Here is an 18,252-nt window from a genome sequence, read left to right as displayed (position 1 = left end):
TCCCATTGGAGCGCTACTGTATTGTAAAGAGGCAATCAAAACAGCTATCAACAATGTTTCAGAGGCCTGATTTCCCTGCTTAATGTTGTTTTGGGGAATTCTTTGGGTTATGTGTGTTTATGGGTTTATTGGGATAATTCAGATATTGAGTCTTGTGAATGCTTAATATTACCAAGAGGGCCAACATTTGGCTGATTAAAACCAAGCTGATGACTGTAGGCTAAATGTGCCAGTGTAGACTGGTTCATTGTCCACTACCCATAAACGTTCTTTGGTCTTTGTTCATTTACTCTTTCCATGGTTTGAGACATTATACCAACATGTGACTGTATGGTACATGGCCATCAACCTTGTCATTAAATACCAATGAAGTTAACCATTTTATTAACATAAATTATCAAAAATTCCAATGGCAGTTTATTATTCAAGGAATTCAAATGGTTCATTTAATAATTTCTTTAATAAATAATTTGTACTTATTTTTGATAAAACTTTTCAGAATTTTCAGAACGATAAAACCTTTCAAAATTTTCAGAATTTCCTTCCTTGACCCTATCAATACCAGTGATTTGGTACTGGAGATATTTGCTCTCTGAAAGACAGTATGAAAGAATAGCTATGATAGAAATTTTTGAATAATGACACTTGACTTGAAAATCATTGTATAAAAAATATCTGAACAAAACTGTTTTATTTTTGTTTGCGCTATAATATGCAACATATTTTGCATGTGTAAATTACAACAAAATCAAGTGATTAACAGATTCTAGCCAATTAAAAAAAGAAGAATCTGAGTACTTAAAAAAGCATTTCTCTACTACCTAATTATTAAACATTCACATTTCTATTGCTGTTTACAGTTCTTTTATCTCCAAAGTTAACGTCTAAATCAAAAATGAATTTTTTGAGAAAATCCCAAATGTTCAAATTATAGTTGATACAACATTACAGAACAATTGCTAACGTTATTCAACAGACAATGTATCAAGTCTAAACTCAAATTGTCAGCTTACACTGGAGTCCAATGACAAATTTGTTAATATATTTCAGTGCACAACAGTTAAACTGTTTTACGAAAGAGAGAAAGAAACAATGCATTCTCTATGAATACTGCCAAAGACATATCAGTATTGGATCAGATACAATGCTACAGCATCAATCAACCCAAAGTTCAAATCCTTGACATTATCTATGCTGTGCTATTAAAATGTAACAAACGAATAAAGCACAGCTACTAACATGTCTCGGAAGCTAAACAAAAGCTGCCATATTGAAAGTCAAAGAAGAGGAAAAGGCAATATACTCTACAAAAAAGTCAGAGATATCAGTCTGAATAGTTGCTTGCAGTAAGCAAAGAAGAAAAAGAATGTCTTTTTATGCACACATAAGCAATGGCGTGTCTTTGTGCTCTGATGACAAAAAAAAGTCTGGTAAGATTCACCACATGTAATAACTTCTCGTTGTGTCAACCTGGGTTGGCTTTGTTTCCGAAGAGCCCTCTTTGTCCTTTTCACTATCCACCTCCCATAGGTTAATAAGGGGAGGATACAGTTCATTTAGGGGGATGGAGGAAGTTTTCTGCATGTATTTCTTTAAGGAGTGATGATAGTTCTTCCTTTTCCATCTCTTGGCAATGTACACTATAATAGAGCCCAGGCTGATGAAGGCCAAAATTGTGCCCATGACAGCTGCAAGAGCTGTATTGGTGCCTTGTTCTGAGATCTCCACAGCAAATGTGGTGTGCTTGGTTGTGACATTGACGCAAGACTTTTGAGTTTGCTGGTGGATGTTAGAGACAGAGAGACAGACCTCATACTCAGTTGCTGGCTGAAGGTGTGTGAGATTATACTCGTGAACATCTACAGGAACCTTGGCGGTATAGGTTATGTGAGGGTTGTCGATTTTCATGGTTGCAGATGACCATTTGAGGTTGGACGTCATGACATTTGAGTTCACCTTCCAGGACACTAATATTGAGTGGGACTCTGTTTGCTTCACGTAGATCTTCATAAGCTGTGTGCTATCCAGAAGAGTCCCATTGACTCGAAGGGCGGTTACCCGAGTGTCAGCTCCCTCAGTGTTTTGGGCCACACAAGTGTAGTGGCCAGAGTCGTCTACCTGAATATGGGATATGCGGAGAGTTCCTGCATTGTTAAGTTGGTATTTATCAGACACGGTATCTATCATTACCCTGTTACCTGATGGTGTTACCCAATATATTTCTGGTTCTGGTTCGGCCATTGCACGACAATCAAGGTCTACTGTCATTCCGATGTCTAGGTTGAGGTGATTAGGGAATGTATCGTGAGAGATCATGGGCAGGCATTGGCCTGAAGATTCGCGAGAAAGCACCTCTCTCACATGTTGACCTCTAACCTCAGGTGGCATTGTACAGAACATGGAAAGAGGCTCCATGAATCGAATGGTGGTCTTGTTGGAGGCCATCCATTGAATAACACAGTCGCACCGCAGTGGGTTACTGTGGATACTGATCTCCCTAAGGTTGGGCAGGGATTCTGTAGTCGCCTGGTAGAGGGAGTTCAGAGCATTGTTATTGAGCATTAGACTCTCTAGTGATGGTAAGTCATGGAATGCCAAACGGCTCACATAAGAAAACTTGGGATTGTTTGTGGCTTCAAGTTTGGTCAACTCTGGGAGGTTATCCATGGCAAAGCGATCAATGGACACTAGTTCTCCCATGTTGTTGATGCCAAGTTCTTTCAGCCTTAGCAGGTTCTTAAAGTCTCCCTCCTGAATTTTATGTATGGGATTCTTGTTCAAATCCAGAAATTTAAGGTTATGAAGTTTCTGCAGAGCAGTCTGTGGCACCTTAACAAGTTTATTGTCATAGAAAGAGAGACTCTCCAGGTTGTCCAGTCCAACAAATGCGTTGTCTGGAATATCTGTGAGCTCCATGCCTGCAAGCACCAGGCTCCTCAAGTTAATAAGAGGTTTAAAATTCAAATCCAGGATGCCAACCACAGGATTTTCCCCAATCATTAGGATCTCAAGATTGGGGGTGGATTCAAACCAATGACTGTCAATTACCTTTAGCCTGTTAGAGTTCAGGTGGAGCCTAAGTAGGTTACGCAAACCAGCAAAGGCATTGGGAGCAATGGAGCTGATCTGATTGTGATTAATATACAGCTCTTGTAGATTGGTGAGGTCTTGCAAACTGAAGTCAGGCATCTCAACTATTTGGTTCTCCTCCAGGTGAAGCGTAGTGAGTTGTGACATGTTGGTCAGGCCTATATCACGGATGTTGCTGAAGTTGTTCTGAGACAGGTCCAATTCTGTGAGATTCAGAAGTTGCTCTAGCTCCTCACTAGTTCTGGCAATGTAGTTGCTTTGCAGAAGCAACACCTGTGTGTCAGAGGACAGGTTTCCAGGGATGCGGGTAAGATGAAGGTCATTGCAATCAACCGTAGTTGCTTCTCTGTATGTTGACTGGGGTGTGAACCAAGGCCGGATCTCACAAACACAAAGCTGAGGACATTCTGTAGTCTGAACAGATGAGTGGCCAAGTAAAGCCAGAAGTAGAGAGAAACAAATCTGGCCCTTAGCAAAAAACAAGAAAGCCCCTCTTGCCATTCTGACTGCAAGTGTTTATCCTCTCAGATCTCAGTAGGAATTCCTTTAGAAACAAAAAGACTGAGATGGCTAGGTGAGATTCTCTTTCAAAAGGAGTGTTGCAGAAAACCCTTTTATCCCTCTGAAAGTTTGAAGAGCTGAGTCAAAGAGCTTCCGAAAGATTTAAAAGGGTGTATTTCATGTGGGCTCATATAGGACTGAAACTTCCTCACAGCTTGAACCTGAGACTGGTACGTTGGCCTAAAACAACAAAACACAAACAGAGAGAAGCTGTTACAACAATGAATGGCAAAATTCCATAAGAGGAAAAGTAATGTTATATAAGCATATACTATGTAAGAAAGAACATTTAGGAGGTTCTAAGATAAAAGTAGAAATTATGGATTCTACAATGGAAACAATACACAGATAAAACAAATATCCCATAAAGTAAACGGGGCATACTAAGCTTATAAGTTTACTACAATTCCAAATGTTCAATATTTAAAAATGAGCCTATTATAGATATACTCTCACTTAGAACTTTATTAGGAACACAATAATCCTAATAAAGTGCCCAATGTGATCTTCTGCTGTTGTAGCCCATCTGCCTACATGGTTCAAAGTGTTGAACATTCTGAGGTGCTATTTTGCTCACTACAATTTTACAGAGTGGTTATCTGAGTTACCGTAGCTTTTCTGTCAGCTCGAACCAATCTGGCCATTCTCAATTGATCTCTCTCATCAACAAGGTTGGTTTTGGCACCATTCTGAGTAAACTCTATAGACAGTTGTGCATGAAAATCCCAGAAGATCAGCAGTTACAGAAATACTCAAACCAGCCCATCTGGCATCAACAATCATGCCATGGTCTTAATCACTGAGATCACATTTTTCCCCATTCTGATGGTTGATGTGAACATTAACAGGAGCTCCTGACCCGTCTCTGCATGATCAGCCAGCAGGCATATCACCCTGTAGCTCAAGACTAGTTGCCCTCTGAAGCTAAGCAGGGCTGAGCCTGGGCAGTACTGGGATGGGAGTCCTTCTGGGAAAACTAAGGTTGCTGCTGGAAGAGGTATCAGGGAGTCCAGCAGGGGGTGCTCACCCTGTAGACTGTGTAAAGAAACTGAATACCCCTAGGTCCTAATGCCCCAGTATAGTGATGGGGACACTATATTGTAAAAAGGCACTGTCCTTCGGATGAGACGTTAAACCATGGTCCTGACACTCTGTGGCCATTAAAAATCCCTGGACACTTCGAAAAGAGTAGGGGTGTAACCCAGTGTCCTGGCCAAATTCCTCCCATTGGCCCTTATCAATCATGGCTTCCTAATAATCCCCATCCATTAATTGGCTCTATCTCTCCACTCTCTCCTCTCCACCCCACCAATAGCTGATGTGTAGTGAGCATATACTGGCACACTATGGCTGCAGTTGCATCATCCAGGTGGATACTTCACAATGGTGGTGGTTGAGGAAAGTCCCCTGTTCACTGTGTAAAGCACTTTTAGTGTAGTGTCAGAAAAGTGCTATATAAATGTAACGCTCATAACATTCATGATTCTATGCAATGCACTGGTGCCACACAATAACTTCAGAGAAGAAAGAAAGTTTTACAGTTATTAAACAACATGAAGATGAATAAATGGTCATATAATTTTAATTTTTGGGTGAACTATTCCTTTAAGTTTCATAAAAAGATAGCTTTCTATATTCTTTACAGTAATAGTTACATTCACTTTTCTTAAAATACAACAAATACAAGAATGGTCAATGTTTGTTTATATGTGGAGCTTTTGTTTACTGTAATCAGATTTCCTTGAAGCGTAGATCAAAGATAGAAAGGGTGACAGAAAAGGAAGGAAATATTACTTGGTGATCAAACAGGTGATCAAACAATAGCTATTGTCCATGCAGATAGAAAATAAGTGAAGAGTAGATTGCAGGGCTCTGCAATTATTATATTATTCCATTTCGTTCATAATCTTTTCTGTCAAGCTATCAATTAATATCTGCTCTTTTTGTTGCCTTTATGTATGTGTGTTATATCCTTCTTTTTTTTTTTAGCTGGGATCACTATCTTAAGCTGGAGGCCCTTTTTGATTCTATTTACTTTAGCAGGACATTAGAGTTGTCCTAGATTGCTGAGGCTAATTTAACTCTAGAGTGTAATTTTGGAGTTCAGAAAAAAAATACCAAGCAAGGAAAGCATCCTATCTCAAGCAAAAAGGCACAACACAGAGACCTGTGTTATTGACAGAGCAGTGAACAGGGCATCTGCTGTCCCATATGGTGCTAATGCTGACTCAAACACACAAATAGCAAGCCAGGGGGATTTAGTCCATGCCAAATACCACCTACAGTACATTAGAGAACAAAAACTGAACAGAAGTTGTTCTGTGATTTTAATGTTTTTAAATGTGCTGTATTCAAAACAATCAACTTGTAAAATGTAAAAGGTTATGTGTGTAATTTTTCTGTTAAAATAATTTCTCCTATCCAAACTTATATGCAGAGTCAACGGTAAGTAAGCCATTCGTCTGTTGATTTCTGCAAAAAGTGTAACACGGTGGCAGTATATTTAGAGTTGTGGTGTTATCTTGTGCATTCTACTCCAGCAAATATAAATACAAATTTGAAGTCTCATACTCCCAAGTAAATGAATGGAGGAAACATGGTACAGCTGGTGTAAATGAGTCATTTAATGTGAGAGTGAAAATCAATAAGAGGCCTGATCTTCCCCTTGTGACTGAAGGAGCATCAGGGCAATTTAGAATGAGAGCTGACTGTAACTGCCAGTATCAGCAATTCTCATAAAAGAGTGCAGTACACAGATGGGACCTGGCTTGTGCTATCTGTGTTATCAGCCACATCCTTTAAGTGTTCTGTAATGCAATACAGAATGACATCTCACACTGAAAATGTCCTGCTACACCAGTGAAGGCAGGAGACAAATGAACCAAATGGTTTACATGGTGATTTTGGCAATTCGCTCTACTAACAACGCAAAGATCAATCAGTGAATCATTTTATTCAGTTGATTTCACAGGTTTTGACTTTGACAAGAAAACAATATAAAATACATTGGCTGGGTTGTAATGCAGTATATCACTGAAAGACTTTTCTGTGAAGAACTTTAATCTGGTAATAAGATGAAAAATTACATTTATCTGTAAACAATTCAGCCTATTTTTAAGATTTCATTTCAATTGTATGACAAATTTCCATCAAAATGAATTGAAGGGATAGAAATAAAATCTATATTTACTATAAATTCTCCTCCCTGACCAGTAGATGGCAATATGCACGAATAATGCATATCGCCAAAAACAAAAGAAGAATGTGAAATTTATAGAAAAAAGGACTGATCTGTTTCTCACCTATAACTATCGCTACAGAAGACATGGATTTAAGCACTGGAGTTGTGTGGATTCGTTTTTAATCTGCATTTATATTCTTTTTTGACCTTCAAAGTTCTGGCTACCATTCACTTGCACAGAATGAAGGCTTTTTGTTCACAAATCTAAAGGTGCTCTTCAGAAATGTTGTCTTTAATAGCGTGAAGCTATGAATAGCGGCACAGATATTTATTCCATCTTTTCTTGGGTGAACTATTCCTTTAAGTAATCTTTAAATCATGTACATATTGTGAAATCAGAATGCTAAGTATTTAATTAAAATGAATGAAGAGCATGAACTTTTGAAACTTTGTAAACAAAATTCATAGTTTTTAAACAATACAGTTTGGTAAATGGCAAAGCAACTACATTTGTTTTGGGATTAATTTAAATAATTTTATACTTAGAAACGTTAAGTATATTTATATACATTTAAATACATTTAAACCATTTGTTTAAATTGTGCTTTTCCCAGACTGTACTAACAACACATTTTTAATAGAATATTATGTATGTCTGTATCACAAAGTATCTTTCATATAAATGTAGTCTATTGTTTTTTTTACTTACTGTTAAAAATGATACCATGCTGCGATATTTTCCATTGTTTAAATTCAGTAAACAATAGGTCATATTCTCACATGAATGTTTCATTTTTACCAATATTGAGGTCATTCTCAGATTTAGCTCTTAATAGCAGTATTAAAAGGTGGAGGCCAAACCCATTCTAGTAAGTAGTACATTCTATATACAGTATATATATATATATATATATATTCGCAGTGAAAGCTTAAAATTAAGCCCCAATTTCAGCTTTATGTTTTTAGATTAAGGCCTATATTTCTAGCTTCACTTCAGTTTCATTAAGTCTGCTTTGAGGTTTTTTTTTTTTTTTCTGACTTAAATCCGGACTTGTTACAAAACAAAACCATAATGTTAATGCACAGTGCTTCAGATATGAACTAAGCGTTTAGTAAATAGTAAATAGCCAGGGATTTAAATGTTTCTCTTTAAAGTATGGCCTTGATTATCTTGGTGAATTTCTATATTGGTTATTAGAATGTGATGTTTGATGGTAAAAACAAAATGAGAACCTCTTGTTACCTTTATATTGGTCAAAACGTATGAATGGAAGGATAGTGGTAAACAAAAACTTTCTACAAGTATTCCTTGCCAAAGGGCTGCACAAAAAGAACAAACTGAAGATCCTTATAAATCTTCACTCTTTATGAGTAAACAGGATCTGAGGCAATCAGCTCTGAATTTGTGGGCAAATTAATGGCTATTTACGCCATTCCAACCTCATTAGCTGGACTTCTGCTTTCAGCCTGCTTCCTGTTATCCAGCCTGTCGTCCCTAACTTCCCCTTGTCTTATATAACAAATGACAGCTGTGAAATTCAGTGGGAGCCATTTGAAACACCTGACATTTCAAATCACCAACAGATGCAGATCTGTTCTCTGCAGAGAGTGAGGACTTCTGTTTTGAAGGCATGTCTGATCTGTGACATCACTGTACTGCTAGTGTCAGACAGGATGTTATTTCAAGTTTAAAGAGAACACAAACTAAGAGTCTATGAGGTTTAGTTGATGTGTTATTGTTAATGACACATCCAAAATGTAAATTCAAAAGTGTGCACAATTATATTCCAACAGCGACTTGTTCGTGATAAAACAACCTCGCAGTAAGATATACCTGAACATTTAAGCACAGAAAAGTGCATAGCATTTAAATTAAAGGAATATTCTAGGTTCATTATAAATTAAGCTCAATCTACAGCATTTATAGCATAATGTTTATTACCACAAAAAAAAAAAAAAAATCAACTCATCCCTCCTTTTCTTAAATAAAAAAAAAAAAAAAAAGAAATCTGGGTTACATTGAGACACTTACAATGGGAGTCCATGGGGCCAATCCATAAACGTTCAAATACTTAGTTTGCTATAGTCACTCGATGTAAACAGTATGCATTTTAACATGATTCTAGGGTGATCATTTGCTTACTAACATTTTCTGTGTAATTAGTATCCAATTTTAAATTATGATGTCGTTGCCATGATGATGTTACACCGTAAACCCTATAAATATTAACTTTATATAAACCAATATAAACTTTACATCTCAAATAATTCACATGTTTTAACAGAACAATTCATTTAAATGCTATTATAAAATAATAAGCTTACCTTACTCCCAAAATTGGCCTCATTCGTTTTCATTGTAAGTGCCTCATTGTAACCTTGATTTTTGCTTCTTTTTTTTCTTTTCTTTTTTTAAGAAATTGAGCCACAAGTCTAAATATTTTTTTGTGGTAATCAACATTATGCCACAAATGCAGTCAATTGAGCTTAACTTGTATTGAACCCAGAATATTCCTTTAATCTCAACAGGAAATGTATATTTTAACTCCAGACTATAAATAACACTAATGGTTTATAATATGATAAAAGTATGGATATTTGGAATGGTACGCAAGGCCCGGCTACAAATGGACCCACTCAAACACAAGAATACTTCATTTGATGTAGTGATTCAACAGTGTACTACATTTCATAACTAGCCACTGACAAACAGAACGACAGAAAAACTGTTGTTGTTTGAACTTCATAGCCATGTTGATCTGTTTCTCAAAGCCTACATGATTGAAAATATCCTGAAAATAAATTTCCAGGAAACAGCATTTGCTTTTCTAACCCTCTATATGCGCACAGTTTGCTGCAAGCATGGGAAACAGGAAATAAATTCTAACTACACAATACCAAGCTCCATAAACAAGAGAAGAAACCCTAAAGGCCTGTTGAAATGGCTTATGCAGTCAACTTTAAAAAAAAATAACATATTTTCTCTAACTCTACAGTCTTTCCTCTACTAATCTCCCCAAAGGACCCACTTCCTGAATATCGCCACAGAACGTGAGTGAGAAATTAATGATAATTAATTTCATTCTAGGATCAAGAAGGCTTTACAAAGTGCCAAGAGAGCAGATCCAACATTCAAGACCTTCTACGCTTGCCAGCTCTTAATCTGAGGGGTATTATTAATTGTATGGTGAATCATAGATCTGTCCACGGTTGAACTGGGGTAACACTGCCTGTATGGGGACTATTGCAAATGACAGAAAAATGTTGATTGCAGATAAGAGTCCTCTGAGTAATTTTACATGGAAACTCAAAGGTGCAATTCTTTTCAGCACTGTGTGTTCCACACATTTAAATAAGATCATGAGATCTGAACAAAAGTGTGGAATGTTCCTTAACGGATGATGCATCCATGATTTAACAATAAAAGTTTTTTTTTTGAGTGGCTGGGGTAAGAAGCAATTAGTGAGTTTTCTGTGAAAAATATTCAATAGGTGGTCCCTGGAAAGCAGCTTAACTCAAGTTGTAAAATTTTAAATAAAGGCAATATTCTGAAGAAAAATATGGAAATGTATTATTTGGGCCCTAATGTGCTGGAAAGCCAAAAACCATTATTTAATAAATGTTGCCATTTTTAGGGTTAAGCAGAAGAAAAAAAAAGAAAATGTATTTGTAAACCTTAAGTTGTGTCTACATCTGAACATAAGCAGAGTATTTTTTATTTTTTTATTTTTTGCATTATTGAAACTGGAAAGGGACCTTCTATAAGATTTAGCTATTTATGTGTAAATTATTAACTGTAGGCCTACTTCACTGAAATGGTAATAACAATTAAAAAAAAAGACAATTATATTGATTAATGCATTTAAAATATAACTATTAAAAGTAATTTAGTTAATTTTTATTTATAAGAACAGCGTGTTTTTTTCTTAAAAACAATCCACTGACTTTGGTCCTCCACCTGCTGTCCAAGCAATAATTTGCATGCTGATTTCTTAACCAGATTATGGTTGCAGAATTAGTGAAACAGCTGCCTGGTCTGTTACTCCTTATCTCTGCAACCAATATAAAAGCCAGACAGTTGTTCCTTGCCACCAACTTTTTGTATTCTTACACCACTGCAGTTCCAATAAAAAAAGTATAAAGGCCTCTTACAGGGCAAGAGCCCCTTGATATCTTGCTTAAATATCTAACATTATGGGGAACTGCGGTATAAATACACAATACTTGATATTTGCTTGCTATTCTTAAAAATAAATAAACAAATAAAAAATATTACCTAATTTATCTTTGCCCCAGGCCTTTCAAAAGCTATAACAACCTACAGGCTGCACACTCTATTGTCCTTATCTCAACATATGCTCGACATTCTCTTTACGTTGTTGTTGTTGTACACGAGATGACGAGAACGCTTCTCCTCAAATGTCAGAAAACAAAATTGCAGACGCAACAGCTGCAACAAGGGGTGGCGTCCCTAGGGACAATACAAGCCCCCTCCTCAACCCTCATTATTATACATCCTTCTTTGTGACTAAAAAGACGTCTTCCTGCGTTTATTGTCTTTCCTAGGGAAGTTGTAGCGTCTTCGTATACGAAACGAAACATCTGCTAGAGTGCCTGGACATTGAGATGCAAATCACATTTCTGCATCGCTAAACCAGACCCATGCACACGCGCTAGCGGTAACCCAGCCATATGATAGGATCAAAGTATGCTATCCATTGCAATTGTAGTGTAAAATCACTCTCTTGTGGCTAAATGTATAAAATTAGTCACTAGTATGAACAATTAAACAAGACAAACGGGATATTCAAGTAAGCAAACAAAAAAGGGGGGAGGGGGGCGTTCACACAGAACGCATATTTGCGTCCGTCTGCGCTATTTTTCAATAATTGTAGCTATACGTATATAAACATGATCATGATATGTAAACTAGATTAACTTTTTAAAACGCTTTTAAAAGTATCATGCAGAAGTTAAAAAAAGAACGCCAACTTAAAAAAAAAAATGCGGATACTTTCCATCTAATAATGCGTTAGGTCTGAACGGCCCCTTACGCTACACTTCTGTGACATATTATATTGGTCTGGTTAACAAACCATAAATTGCGTGAAAAACACACACATTTTGCCCTTGAACATCGCGAGCGCAACAGACGATGCGTCCTTGCGATGAAATGCAGTAAATGGTGATCACGTATCCATATGACTGAGACGCTTCGATTCCTTTTAAAGCAAATTAACTATTGTACTTTAACCTGAACGAAATACATTTAAGAGTAAGTTGTTCTATATTTAATGTGGTGTCGTTTTAAAATTATTTTACATTGTTTTGTATGTAGTTGCCTTTGGGAGATATTATTATTTATTTATTTTTAGATGCAAAGATGCTCGTGCATAAATGGAAAAGCTATATGGATTCATTAAAATAGGCTACATCTCAACATACCTCTTTGGCTTGCCAGCAGACACGTTCCAAAATGCATTGAATTCCTTCCTTGGCTGTTTCATGCACGTATACAGTATCGGAATACAGTAGGCTATCTATGCCCTTTTGAAAAGAAGAAAATCCATAGATAAACACTACCACATCGCTCTTCGGTCCCATATACTGAAATGTTCTTCGATTACAACGGCATCGTTTCGTTACATCCACTCCGGGAATATTCATGTGCAACCTTGGCCAAGCGCATGGTCGGGTTTGCAGGGAGAGGTTCTTTGCAACAGGAATCCGGTGACTGGCTACCGTCCGCCGTGTCTCCGTGTAACTGTGGAGCCAACTGAGGAAAATAGGATGACAGCACCTGGCGCTGTCCAGGCGAGTCAGCTGATTCCCGAGCAGGCGATTGGTTGCTAGCCGGTGGTTGTCACACGATTCCCAAGCAGAGTACCATCTGTTCAGGAATCGTTGTGATGCGAACAAAGGCGGGCACTGGGGGAGCGCGGTGGGGATAACGCGGGGCGTGGAAGCCGAAATGCTAAGGATGTGATATGTGAGAACGTCTTCCACTGACACCCACTCCTCCTCCTTGACGTAGTGATGGAGAACTCTGCACTTGCATAAGAATTACAAAAAAGACAATGTCCCTTTGTTTGGTGCCTAACTTTCAAGATAGTTCTTCCTAATTTATCTACTCTGGTACATTGCCTAGTATATAAATTATTTTTTATAGATAAAAAAAAAATATTCTTAAACAGTGAATGATCCCTGCAATGTTCTGAGAAGGTTATTTTATGGTTATACAAATAAAACTTAAAATTACCAGAAGGTTCTGAATAAGTTGTCTTTAGTTTGCCACATCAAAATCTCCCAGCAACGTTCTTGGAAAATATGCTTATTGTTATCAAAATAAAACCTAAAAATGAACATAAGAGAATTTTCTTATTACAAGCAAAAAAATATTTTTGCAACTTTTTGTGAACGTTAAATTTGGTTTTAAAAATATAACCTAAAAAGAATGTTTCCTTAATGTTAGTAATTTGTTCCCAAAAAAAGAACCAAAAGGGAAGCATATGCCAACGTTAGGGTAAAATGATGTGTTTGCTGGGACATAGCTTATAAAATGAAAATATTTTGCAACAGTGAAATTAGTGAAATTGTGTGTGTGTTTGTTTGTTTGTTTGTTTGTATACTTTATTGTCCTTATTGTATACTTTATTGTTCAGGAAATTTGTCTTGGACTCAAAGCTGCATTAATACACAACATACATACAACAAATGGACTCAAGGCTGCATAATATATACATATAACAAATGCACACACAAACTATAGACCTACATTACTGCATCTTGCTATTTAACATATAAATTGATAGAGGAATAAAGGATTTTTTATAACGGTTACTCTTAGACAGTGGGACTCTATACCGTCTCCCTGATGGCAGCAACTCATACATTGGAAATAAAACATGGTTGTTATCACCTACTATTGTCTGTGCATCTTTTTAAAACCAACGATTCATAAATTGATTGAAGTGATGAATATTCCCTTAAACCCATAACCTTCATTGTAATTCTCACAAGACGTGCAAGCTGTGATTTTAATTGAACCGAAAGATTGCCATACCAAGTTTGCATGCCATAATTTAAAAGGCTACCTAAAACTGCATAATAAAATAATTCCATAATTCTCTGATTTACACCAAACAGCTGAAGTTTTCTTAAAAAATACAAGCGTTGTTGGAATTTGGAGGCAACGTAATCAGTGTGGGCTTTCCAAGTAAATGAACAATCAATAACCACACCTAGATACTTATAGGTATCCACCTGCTCGATGGTATTATCATAGATGGTGACTGGGCTGTAATCACCTAATTTTTTTGGATCTATTATCATTTCTTTGGTTTTTGATGCATTTACGATGAGATGATTTACATTACACCACCGAAAAAATTCTCAATTTCAGACTGATACACTGATATATCATGATCTTTCGCCAAAAGACTCAATATTACTGTGTCGTCAGAATATTTGATTATATAGTTATTCTTATTTGTACTAAAACAGTCATTTGTATATAAACTAAACAGAAAAGGAGAGCGTGTGTGTGTGTGTGTGTTTATTTGTGGTATAGAGAAACAAGAGGGTGTTGAGTAACTTCTTGCTCTAAAAATTATGCCACAAATAAAAAATTATAATCATTAAAATAACTCTCATGGGACATCCTCGTGGGAGAATGAAAACATATTTCAGAGTTAATTTATGTGCCTGTAAATTAGTCTGCTCAGATGAAGCAAAAACTTGACAAGGGAAAACATCAGACAGTAAACGGGAATGTCTGAAATTAGGGTTATTAATTGTGCCAGTATTGTGTCCTGGTCCCGTGATATGCTCAGGGTCGGACAGAGAAATGCCCAGAGTGACCCATTGCCTTTCATCTGCTTAAACACAATGGTCTCTAGTGTGTATGTGTGTGCATGAGTCTTTGGAGTGAGGGGTTTTGAAAAAGGGCGTGGCTAAATCAATGCAGGATGCATTCTTGTGTGGCCTACAAAAAACTAGTAGCGAGTAAAGATGCTGACTACCACCCCTGGAGTCGCAAGTTCGAATCTGTGCAGAGTGACTCCAGCCAGGTCTCCTAAGCAACCAAATTGGCCGGACTACTAGGGAGGATAGAGTCACATGGGGTAACCTCCTCGTGGTCACCATAATGTGGTTCTCGCTCTCAGTGTGGTGCATGGTGAGTTGAATGTGGATGCCGCGTAGAATAGCGTGAAGCCTCCACATGCGCTGTGTCTCCATGGTAATGCGCTCAACAAGCCACATGATAAGATGCGCAGATTGATGGTCTCAGATACGGAGGCAACTGAGATTTGTCCTCTGCCACCCGGATTGAAGCAAGCCACTACACCACCATGAGGACTTAGAGCGCATTGGGAATTGGGCATTCCAAATTGGGGAGAAATTGCAGGCCCTGAAGTTTTGAATACTCCTCCTAGGGGATTCATGTGACTGGCACCAAACTCAGGTTGGAGGGCTCTGTAGTGCCACCTTTTGACTAAAATGGAGGGGTCAGTTTCACCTACCATCAACAAAATTGGTACATACCTGTATACAGGGTTGGGAGGGTTACTTTTGAAATGTATTCCACTACAGATTACAGAATACATGATGTAATCTGTAATTTAATTTGTAACATATTCCATTAGATTACTCAAGGTACTTTTACTTTTAATTTGTATTTTAAATATGTAATCCCGTTATATGTATTCCGTTACTCCCCAACCCTGCCTGTATATTGTTCTCATCAAGCCAGACAACTTTCAATATTATAGTCAATAGCGCTACCCAACAAGAAGTTGGTCATTTTGGATTGAATTTTGATTTTTTTTTAAATGCAGGCCCTGAATTTTTAAATCCTCCTCCTAAGGGATTACTATGACTGGCACCAAATGTGGGCAACATTATGCCAAGACATTAAAGATGCTATATTGCAAACTGATTTTTGGATACATTGAACAGTGTTGCCATGGTGAGGCATTCAATTAATGGCAAAAATAGGGAAACAGGAAGTTTCTCACATCTTCTGTGTGGATTGTGTGATTTAGATTAAAACTGAGCTGCTTGTTTGAAAATGGGAGCTGATCACAGGGATGTGGCAAATGTGGGTCACTGTGATTGCACCACTAATTGGCAGCAGAGAGTGTGGCACTTAAAATAGACTTTGAAATAGTCCTCTTAAATTTATCCAAATCACTTCAAAATTATTTAAAATTGTCAAATGCCAAATACATGTGTTCACCTTGCATTGTTTTCTGAAAGCCACCGTGTGGAAATAGACCCATGGTGCTTGAGCCCGTCATCGCTGCTTGCATCAAGGTTTTTGGTAATTTTGGGGTACTGCGTGAATATTCTTGAAATTTTGCACACACATCAGAGTTGTCAGCCATTAGGGCTGGGCAAAGGGCTCTGTAGTGCCCCCCTCCCCCCTTGAAAATAGGCATGTAATGAGGGATCTGTAGCACCCCCATTTTCACCTACCAAAATTAAAAAAAAATTGATACATATATTGTTCTCATAAAGTTGAACAACTTTCATACTCGCAGGCTCTGGACTTTTAAATACACCTCCTAGGGGATTCGTGTGACTGGCATCAAATTTGTGCAACATCATGCCAAGGCAATATAGATGCTAAATTGCAAAGAGATTTTTGATTCATTAAACGATGTCGCCATAGCGAAGCAATAAATATATTGAAAAATGGAAAACAGGAAGTGCCTTAAATCATCTGTGTGCATTGTGTGATTTTGATTAAAATTCAGCTGTATGTTTAGTAATCTAAACATACAGTTTACTGATCACATTGATGCAGCTATTATGGGTCACGGTCATAGCGCCACCAGATGGCAGCAGGAAGTATGGCACTTTCAACAGACTTTGAAATTGCCCTCTTGTGTTTACATGATTTATTTCAAAATTATTTAGAATAATGTCAAGACATTGCTGATGTGAAATTGTAAAGGAATCTTTTATATCTTAAGTACTGTTGCCATGGCAACACATTAATTGTTATTATTCCTTTCTTCATATAATTGGGTATTTTTGAGCCACTTGGCATGCTTTTAAATGTAATGAAATTTTGCACACACATCAGAGTTGTCAAACATTAGTTCTGGGCAAAAGTTCACACATGGGTGTAGACTGGCACCAAATTTGTGCAATATCATGCCAAGGCAATGTAGATGCTAAATTGCAAAGAGATTTTTGATTCATTGAACGGTGTCGCCTTTCTTCATATAATTGGGTGTTTGTAGCACCCAATTAAAACGGGTGTGTAAGACAGCCTCTGTAGCACCTCCGTTTTCACCTACCAAAATTAAAAAAAAATTGATACATATATTGTTCTCATAAAGTTGAACAACTTTCATACTCGCAGGCTCTGGACTTTTAAATACACCTCCTAGGGGATTCGTGTGACTGGCATCAAATTTGTGCAACATCATGCCAAGGCAATATAGATGCTAAATTGCAAAGAGATTTTTGATTCATTAAACGATGTCGCCATAGCGAAGCAATAAATATATTGAAAAATGGAAAACAGGAAGTGCCTTAAATCATCTGTGTGCATTGTGTGATTTTGATTAAAATTCAGCTGTATGTTTAGTAATCTAAACATACAGTTTACTGATCACATTGATGCAGCTATTATGGGTCACGGTCATAGCGCCACCAGATGGCAGCAGGAAGTATGGCACTTTCAACAGACTTTGAAATTGCCCTCTTGTGTTTACATGATTTATTTCAAAATTATTTAGAATAATGTCAAGACATTGCTGATGTGAAATTGTAAAGGAATCTTTTATATCTTAAGTACTGTTGCCATGGCAACACATTAATTGTTATTATTCCTTTCTTCATATAATTGGGTATTTTTGAGCCACTTGGCATGCTTTAAATGTAATGAAATTTTGCACACACATCAGAGTTGTCAAACATTAGTTCTGGGCAAAAGTTCACACATGGGTGTAGACTGGCACCAAATTTGTGCAATATCATGCCAAGGCAATGTAGATGCTAAATTGCAAAGAGATTTTTGATTCATTGAACGGTGTCGCCTTTCTTCATATAATTGGGTGTTTGTAGCACCCAATTAAAACGGGTGTGTAAGACAGCCTCTGTAGCACCTCCGTTTTCACCTACAATCACCAAAATTGGTACATATATAGTTGTCATCAAGCCACACATTTAGACAACATTATGCCAAGACATTGAAGATGCTAAATTGCGAACAGATTTTGATATATCGAACGGTGTTGCCATGGTTGGGCATTAAATTAATGGCGAAAAAGGGGAAACAGGAAGTGTCTCATATCTTCTGTGTGCAATGAGTGATTTAGATCAATTGAGATGTATGATTAGTCTTGGGGGCTAATCACATGGATTTGACTATTTTGGGTCATGGTCCTAGCACTACCCTCTGGCAG

General features: G+C 37.2%; 1 protein-coding gene across 1 annotated transcript; it reads right to left on the bottom strand.

Moving 5' to 3' along the window:
* Nucleotides 1-637: 637 nt before the first annotated feature.
* On the bottom strand, nt 638-12,725 carry LOC127646680 (leucine-rich repeat neuronal protein 1-like). The gene is made up of 2 exons (XM_052130484.1): nt 12,278-12,725; nt 638-3,831 (listed from the first exon to the last, which is right to left on the bottom strand). Exon 2 carries the CDS (start codon nt 3,589-3,591, stop codon nt 1,438-1,440), a length of 2,154 nt encoding a protein of 717 aa, XP_051986444.1. The 5' UTR covers nt 3,592-3,831; nt 12,278-12,725; the 3' UTR covers nt 638-1,437.
* Between the last annotated feature and the right edge of the window lie 5,527 nt (nt 12,726-18,252).

Source organism: Xyrauchen texanus, chromosome 7, assembly GCF_025860055.1.
Source record: "Xyrauchen texanus isolate HMW12.3.18 chromosome 7, RBS_HiC_50CHRs, whole genome shotgun sequence".
Lineage (NCBI taxonomy): Eukaryota > Metazoa > Chordata > Actinopteri > Cypriniformes > Catostomidae > Xyrauchen > Xyrauchen texanus.
Note: the sequence above shows the minus strand (reverse complement) of the source record. Positions and strands in the feature narration are given on the sequence as shown.

Coding starts and splice junctions, on each gene's coding strand:
- LOC127646680 (XM_052130484.1), bottom strand. CDS start 3,591: ATGGCAAGAGGGGCTTTCTTGTTTTTTGCTAAGGGCCAGATTTGTTTC.